Source organism: Bison bison, unplaced genomic scaffold (genome assembly GCF_000754665.1).
Source record: "Bison bison bison isolate TAMUID 2011002044 unplaced genomic scaffold, Bison_UMD1.0 scf7180017864535, whole genome shotgun sequence".
Lineage (NCBI taxonomy): Eukaryota > Metazoa > Chordata > Mammalia > Artiodactyla > Bovidae > Bison > Bison bison.
Window position 1 is genome coordinate 488,005 of NW_011495084.1, and position 9,313 is coordinate 497,317.

At 38.6% G+C, this 9,313-nt stretch overlaps 1 protein-coding gene across 1 annotated transcript in view; it reads left to right on the forward strand.

The window, feature by feature from the left end:
• SYT1 (synaptotagmin I) overlaps positions 1-9,313 on the forward strand; it is a 229,162-nt gene that overhangs the window by 118,589 nt on the left and 101,260 nt on the right. The window contains exon 6 of the mRNA XM_010832008.1: positions 1,795-1,912. Coding sequence (XP_010830310.1) covers positions 1,795-1,912 — 118 coding nt within the window. The remainder of the gene's footprint in view (positions 1-1,794; positions 1,913-9,313) is intronic.

Here is a 9,313-nt window from a genome sequence, read left to right on the forward strand (position 1 = left end):
ATTACTGGGGGGGAGGGGGGTTGGGGGAGAGGTGGGGACTGGGGAAAGATACAAAAAATTAAACCTGGATTTGCCATCAGTTCAGTTCAGTCACTCAGTTATGTCTGATTCTTTGCGACCCCATGGACTGCAGCATGCCAGGCCTCCCTGTCCATCACCAACTCCCAGAGCTTGCTCAAACTCATGTCCTTCAAGTCTGTGATGCCATCCAACCATCTCATCCTCTGTTGTCCCCTTCTCCTCCGGCCCTCAATCTTTCCCAGCATCAGGGTCTTTTCAAATGAGTCAACTCTTCGCATCAGGTGGCCAAAGTATTGGAGTTTCAGCTTCAGCATCAGTCCTTCCAATGAACACCCAGGACTGGTCTCCTTTAGGATGGACTGGTTGGATCTTCTTGCAGTCCAAGGGACTCTCAAGGGTCTTCTCCAACACCACAGTTCAAAACCATCAATTCTTCTGCGCTCAGCTTTCTTCATAGTCCAACTCTCACATCCATACATGACCACTGGAAAAACCATAGCCTTGACTAGACGGACCTTTGTTGACAAAGTGATATCTCTGCTTTTTAATATGCTATCTAGGTTGGTCATAGCTTTTCTTCCAAAGAGCAAACATCTTTAAATTTCATGGCTGCAGTCACTATCTGCAGTGATTTTGGAGCCCCAAAAATAAAGTTTGTCACTGTTTCCATTGTTTCCCCATTTGCCATGAAGTGATGGGACCAGATGCCATGATCTTAGTTTTCTGAAAGCTGAGTTTTGAGACAACTTTTCATGCTCCTCTTTCACTTTCATCAAAAGGCTCTTTACATATCCTTAACCCCATACATCAGGGAGCATTCTAGTGCCTCCAGCATCTGCGAATCCAACAGAGTCTACACCCTTGCCCCTCTCTCATGCTTATAAATATGAATGAAAAAAATCTTGCTTGTGTTCAATACAGTCCTTAGTTATCCTAAAGAGTAAGACATTTAAGACAGTTGAACCTATAGATGTCTTCTGAAAAAGGTAAAAGTTCTACATAGCATCATCACTTCAAGCTCTCCATCAGTTGTTCCGAAATGCTCAAATATAGGATTGGTGAATGTTCTTGGAACTGAAATATGGTACCAAATGAAATAACTCGAGGGCATGTGAGAAATTTTGTATTGCTACATATTTCACTTTTTAAACCATCGCTTAGATTTTTATAAATTTTAGGATAAGGAAAAAGAAATTTAGACCTCAATGAGTAAAACTAAAAGTGCAAAATCTTATACTTTGTTGCATGTCTGCTATTAGGAATTTATAATTTCTCATCAATAAATAGAGTTTAGAAACACAAAAGCAAGTCCATTTCCTCCAAAAGTCTAGATATTACACATAATCCTATTTGAAATGTAAAAAGAGAAAAAAAGGAGGTAGGTTGATCCTACGGGGGGGTTGGTGGGGGGAACTGCTAGTCTCTTTTCAAAGCTATTTAATCAAGTTATGAATATTTGCCAAGAGTTCTACAGTACATTCAGAATGTAATCTCTAAAAAAGTCATCTTGATCTCATCTCCTGAGCCATTGAATTATGGATGTATTTTGATGAATGTTAAAGCATAAATGAGCTATTTAAAAACTGAAAGATACAATCACTCTTGATGATACCTTAGTGAATAGAAGACCACTGAGTAAATGCCAGTGAATGTAAGAGTTTTCTAATTCTAATTGTGACAATCCTCCTTCCTGAGGTGTTTACAATGTATATATACAAACTGCATTCACCTTTATTTAAAAGAATATTTATACTTTCTTATTGGTTTTCATAGCAAGAGAAATTGGGTGATATCTGCTTCTCCCTTCGCTATGTACCTACTGCTGGCAAGCTGACTGTTGTCATTCTGGAGGCAAAGAACCTGAAGAAGATGGATGTGGGTGGCTTGTCTGGTAAGTCTGTGATGTTTATTGTGGGGTTTTTTAATGCAATTTCATCGTGGACACCAAATGCATAGCACACATGCCACGATGTCCCCCTCCTTCATTGGTGACTGTTCTCTTTTCCCTTGGAGCCTGAAAGCACTCTCAGAGTTCATGCCAACACAGAAGTTGCTCTCAATTTATTGGAATTGGCAGAGAAGATGAAGCCTATTTTCCTGCTTCATAACCCAAATATCAATTATCCTATAGCACTGAAAGCTAAAAATGTTTGCTTATCTTTTGAAAGGTGACATCCATGACCAATTATAATTTCATTCACTTTTTTTGTTTTTGATATTTGGTCAAGATTCATTTATGATGTGAAAAATAGTTTTTTTATCTGAGATGTATCAGGTATTATTTAAGTGTTTATATTTACATAAGCAAAGACAAATATTAGATACATTTATCAAATATAGCCTAATGTAGCTTTTAATAATACTATTTTATTAAACATTCAGTATTTCAAATATATGTGAACAGTAAAATCTGAGGGTAAACTCTCATGGTAATATATTTATTCTCTACAGCTTATGTTGGTAATGGAGAGACTTTGAGATTTAAAATACTGTACAACCCAATTTTAGTTTTCAAAGAAGTAAACTCTTGCTCAAAAGAAAAGTAGACTCAAGGATTTATCATTTCCATAGCTGAACACCATTGATTTTATTTTCTTCTCTGTAATTAAATCAATTATATATTTTCTAATAACTTAAAATGTGGAGGAATTTTCTTGGTATGGCACAGGGTCATCAAAGACAAACTATGGTTGTCACTGTTTGTGGCTATGGAATTAGAACCAACATTACTCGTTATCCAGGGCTTTCTCTAATAAAACTATCGCAAACTTCAAAAGGTCACTCTCATGGAGCATGGTGATTTTATATTCTAAAGCATAACAGCTAAAATATGCTAAAGTGAAGGTTCCGTGTACTGAACCACTAATTTGTCAGCCAAATACTCCTGGTGCCTAAATTTACTTCTCTTTATAAATAAGTCACCCAGGAAATCTGCACTACTTCTTGCATGTCACTGGAACCCCATTTAAAAACTTACTACTTTAAATTTTCTTTGTTCACACCATTAGGCAATGAGCAGTTTCTTTTAAAAATGTAGAGTATTTATTGTGCCAAAGGTGCAAAATATATGCAGACACATATGTGTGTGTCTATACACATCCACCTTGTCCTGGTTCTGTCCAGTAAAAAGGCCTATAAACAGTAGCCATAGGCATCCCTAGAACCAGAGATGGTTTGAAATGCAATTTCTCACTAGAAGAACATGGAGTTTATTTGCTCTGTGGTAGATCCTAGGTGTGGCACAGAAGGCATTCAAGACAAGCCTAGAACATCTCATCATACAGAAAGCAAGGAAGCCTCATGTCAATAGGCTTAGGAGTCACCTTGCAGTGACTTCCACTGGCCAAAGATGTGATCATTTGAGCATCAGTAACGGAATAAATACAGTATATCTGAACCTGAAAACAGAAGAGGATACTCTTGTTTTGAATTTATGTGCAAACTTTGAGGCACAAGAATATTTCACTCCCAGAGTTCTACTTAGTATCCTAACATCTGACTTCAGACACCTCTGACCTCTCCACTTCCTTTGGTTCAATAGCCAAGTATCATTGTGTAGTTTGTCTGTATCTACTCTCACACGTTTCTGTTCAGACTCCTGTGCCAACCGCCTCCTCACTCACCTGCATCTCATGCTCCCCTGAACTTCCTCCCAATTCACCTTTCACCCTTCAGAGTTCCAGAAACAGGTCTACCATGAAGCCAAGAAAACTTTAGGGTCCCTTATTTGTTGTCTCCTTCCAAGGTCCTAGAAATGAGTTTGCATGGCCATAGATAGATACTGATGTAGGTAGATGTTACATATTTGTTAATCACAGCTTGTGCCTCTTGACACTCTGACTTCTATCTTCCATCTCGCTTGTTATCTAGCAGCATCAGAGATGCTACAGGCACTTTTGAGGTTTAGCTAAGGAAAGTTGTGTCTAGCCGGACATATCTGTGTGGCTTGCAGTCATACCTATGCGTAGCTGGGTTATTGCCGGGTGTCAAGTGAAGGAAGGGACCCTGGCGTGACTTGTACCACCCACAGTACTAATTCAACATTGTGACATGAAAAGGGCAAGGCCAGAGGTCATATCTGATTCAGTCTTCCTAACTTGATAAAAAAGAAGAAATATATTCTTCTTTCAAATGTTGAACTACACTTTGCCGAAAACAGTTAACTGAAACCAAAGTGGGCTTTTTGGCCAGGGTTTACAATTATATTAGCTTCACCACCCACTCATCCCAGTTCCATCCCTAAATTTGAATTACCTGAAATGATTTTGTTGAACTGTTAAATATTAAATTAAGGGTATTTAAAGTCTAAATACCCTTAAAGAGTCCTAATCATATGGGCTTCCTGCTGTCTGTAAAATTATCACAGGCACATAGGTCTGCGTAATAGATACGTCCAGCCTATGCCCCGCCATATTTTTGTATTTTAACCAAGTTGACCAGCACACTGAACAGGCTATGTGATTTGCTGCCTCCACTCTTTGCTTAAGTCATGCCCTTCACCTGGAATTCTCTTCCATCCACCAGGGTCTAGCTAAATCCTAACCATTCTTCAGGCCCAGCTTAAGTCTTATTTCCTCCATCCATTGAACAGTTGCTTCCCTACTTTATATTATGCATTGTTCTGAAACTGGGTTTACATCAGTGGCCAAAACAACCCAAGGGCCCTGCCCTTAGGCACCTTATGTTGTAATGTGGGGAAACAAACAGGAAGCCAATAAATACGAAAGGCATGTGGTACGCCAAGAGATGATAAGTTCTATGAAGAAAGCAAAGCAGAGGTGTAGGATGCCAGATGCTGGGGAGGGTTTTAAAGGGGGTGGTCAGAGAAAGTCCCCTGAGTAGCTGACCTTTTGGCAATGACCTGGGAGAGGTGAGGAAGTGAGCCCGAGGGGTGCCTGGGAGAGAGAGCAATTTAGCTGGATGGATTCCAAGAATCCTAAGGAATAAATCTTTCTCTTTCTTAAATGTCAGTACTTTGTTTACTTCCTTCAAACTTCACACTTCTCTCACTAGACTGTGATCTGTATTTATATATCCCACCATGCCTGCACTGACGGTAGCACCAAGCTGAGCTGCTGGATGAATAATGAATTATTTAGAAAGGAGTTATGGCCTGAAAAAACAAGTCCTGCATTTCAAATTTGTTTAACCTACTTACCATTAAAATAACTTTAAGTACTTGGATGGTCTGTCTCAAAGTTAGTTGACCTACCGAGGAGACCAAAATTACATAATGAGGTCATTTCAGGTAATGTGAATGCCAAAACACATTTGTTGGAAATGGCTAGTAAATTGGGACCAAAATGGGGTTATTGCCAGTGTTTAAATCCCAGTCTCCCACTGTTAGCAATTTGACATTGGACAAGTTCTTTAGCTTCCTAAGCCTCAGTTGCATTATCTGTAAAGTTGGAATACTAAGAGAATCTTGTTTATCAGGTTATTCTGAGAAATAAATGAAAGCACAATAAAGTGCTCACTAAATATTACTGTAATTGTCTCTATTAAGAATGTTATAAAATCTTGGGCTAAATATGCAAAATGTGAAAGCAACCAGTGGACAGTTAGATCAATGGCTTGATTCATAGGGGAAAAAATGTTTGATGGGATAATTACATTTTATGAATACATCAACAGAAAATTGGATTATATATTTACTGAGCATGGCCCCACCCATCAGAAAAAGACCCATTTTCCCCCTCATTCAGTCTCTCCCATCAGGAAGCTTCCTTAATCCTCTTATCCTTCTCCATCAGAGGGCAGACAGACTGAAAACCACAGTCACAGAAAACTAACCAATCAGATCACATGGACCACAGCTTTGTCTAACTGAGTGAAACTATGGGCCATGCCATGTAGGGCCACCCAAGACAGACGGGTCATGGTGGAGAATTATGAAAAAACCTGGTCCACTGAAGAAGGGAATGGCAAACCACTTTAGTATTCTTGCCTTGAGAACCCCATGAACAGTATGAAAAGACAAAAAGATAGGACACTGAAAGATGAATGCCCCAGGTCGGCAGATGCCCAATATGCTACTGGAGAACAGTGGAGAAATAACTCCAGAAAGAGTGAAGAGACAAAGACAAAGCAAAAACAACACTGAGTTGTGGATGTGACTAGTAATGGTAGTAAAGTCCAATGCTGTAAACATTGCATAGCAACATGAAATGTTAGGTCCATGAATCAAGGCAAATTGGAAGTGGTCAAACAGGAGATGGCAAGAGTGAGCGTCGACATTTTAGGAATCAGTGAACTAAAATGGAATGGAATGGGTGAATTTAACTCAGATGACCATTATATCTACTTCTGTGGGCAAGAATCCCTTAGAAGAAATGGAGTAGCCATTATAGTCAACAGAAGAGTCCGAAATGCAGTACTTGGATGCAATCTCAAAAACAACAGAATGATCTCTGTTCATTTCCAAGGCAAACCATTCATAGCATAGTAATCCAAGTCTATGCCCCGAACAGTAATGCTGAAGAAGCTGAAGTTGAAGGGTTCTAAGAAGATTTACAAGATCTTCTAGAACTAACACCCAAAGAAGATGTCCTTTTCATTATAGGGGACTGGAATGCAAAAGTAGGAAGTCAAGAGATACCTAGAGTAACAGGCATATTTGGCCTTGGGGTACAGAATGAAGCAGGGCAAAGGCTAATAGAGTTTTGCCAAGAGAACACACTGATTATAGCAAACAATCTCTTCCAACAACACAAGACAAGACTGTATACATGGACATCACTAGATGGTCAATACTGAAATTAGACTGATTATATTCTTTGCAGCCAAAGATGGAAAAACTCTGTACAGTCAGCCAAAACAAGACTCAGAGCTGACTGTGGCTCAGATCATGAACTCTTTATTGCCAAATTCAGACTGAAATTTAAGAAAGTAGGGGAAACAACCAGACCATTCAGGCATGACCTAAATCAAATCCTATACAATTAAACAGTGAAAGTGACAAATAGATTCTAGGGATTAGATGATAGACAGAGTTCCTGATGAACTATGGACAGAGGTTCATGACATAGTACAGGAGACAGGGATCAAGACCATCCCCAAGGAAAAGAAATGCAAAAAAGCAAAATGGCTGTCTGAGGAGGCCTTACAGATAGCTGTGAAAAGAAGGGAACTGAAGGCAAAGGAGAAAATGAAAGATACACCCATTTGAATGCAGAGTTCCAAAGAATAGCAAGGAGAGATAAGAAAGCCTTCCTCAGAAATCAGTGCAAAGAAATACAGGAAAATAATAGAATGGGAAAGACTAGAGATCTCTTCAAGAAAATCAGAGATAGCAAAGGAACATTTCATACAAAGATGGGCTCGATAAAGGACAGAAATGGTATGGACCTAACAGAAGCAGAAGATATTAAGAAGAGGTGGCAAGAATACACAAAAGAACTACCAAAAAAAATCTTCACAACCCAGATAATCACGATAGTGTGATCACTCACCTAGAGCCAGACATCCTGGAATGTGAAGTCAAGTGGGCCTTAGGAAGCATCACTACAAACAAAGCTTGTGGAGGTGATAGAATTCCAGTTGACCTACTTCAAATCCTAAAAGATGATGCTGTGAAAGTGCTGCACTCAATATACCAGCAAATTAGGAAATCTCAGCAGTGGCCACAGGACTGGAAAATGTCAGTTTTCATTCCAATCCCAAAGAAAGGCAACACCAAAGAATGCTCAAACTACCACACAATTGCACTCATCTCACACACTAGCAAAGTAATGCTCAAAATTCTGCAAGCCAGGCTTCAATAGTACATGAACCATGAATTTCCAGATGTCCAAGCTGGTTTTAGAAAAGGCAGAGGAACCAGAGATCAAATTGCCAACATCTGTTGGATCATCAAAAAAGCAAGAGAGTTTCAGAAAAATATCTACTTCTGCTTTATTAACAATGCCAAAGCCTTTGTCTGTGTGGATCACCACAAACTCGGAAAATTCTTCCAAAGATGGGGATATCAGACCACCTGATCTGCCTCTTGAGAAATCTGTATGCAGGTCAGGAAGCAACAGTTAGAACTGGATATGGAACAACAGACTGGTTCCAAATCAGGAAAGGAGTATGTCAAGGCTGTATACTGTCACCCTGCTTATTTAACTTATATGCAGAGTACATCATGAGAAATGCTGGACTGGATGAAGCACAAGCTGGAATCAAGATTGCTGGGAGAAAAACAATGAATTTCACATTTTTCTCAAGTGCACACAGAACCTTCTCCAGAATAGATCACATCCTAGGCCATAAATCTAGCCTTGATAAATTCAAAAACACTGAAATCATTCCAAGCTGATCATTCCAATTCATTCCTTTCTGATCACAATGCAGTAAGATTAGATGTCAACTACAGGAAAAAAACTATTAAAAATTCCAACATGCTTCTGAATAACCAACAAATCACAGAAGAATTCAAAAAAGAAATAAAAATCTTCATAGAAACAAATGAAAATGAAAACACAACAACCCAACACCTTTGGGACTCAGTAAAAGCAGTGCTAAGGAGAAGGTTCATAGCAATACAAGATTACCTCAAAAAACAAGAAAAAAGTCAAGTAAACAACCTAATTCTACACCTAAAGCATCTAGAAAAGGAAGAAATAAAGAACCCCAAGGTTAGTAGAAGGAAAGAAATCAAAAAATTGGGGCAGAAATAAATGCAAAAGAAACAAAAGAGACCATAGAAAAAATCAACAAAGCTAAAAGCTGGTTCTTTGAGAAGGTAAATAAAATAGAAAAACCATTAGTCAGACTCATCAAGAAACAAAGGGAGAAGAATCAACAAAATTAGTAATGAAAATGGAGAAATCACAACAGACAACAAGAAATACAAAGGATCATAAGAGAATACTATCAACAACTATATGCCAATAAAATGGACAACTTGGAAGAAATGGATGAATTCTTAGAAAAGCATATCCTTCCAAAACTGAACCAGGAAGGAATGGAAAATCTTAACAAATCAATCACAAGCACGGAAATCAAAACTGTAATCAGAAATCTTCCAACAAATAAAAGCCCAGGACCAGATGGCTTCACAGCTGAATTCTACCAAAAATTTAGAGAAGAGCTAACATCTATCCTACTCAAATATTCCAGAAAATTGCAGAGGAAGGTAAACTTCCAAACTCATTCTATGAGGCCACCATCACCCTAATACCAAAACCTGACAAAGATGCCACAGAAAAAAGAAAACTACAGGCCAATATCACTGATGAATATAGATGTAAAAATCCTTAACAAAATTCTAGCAAACAGAATCCAACAACATATTAAAAAGATCATACAT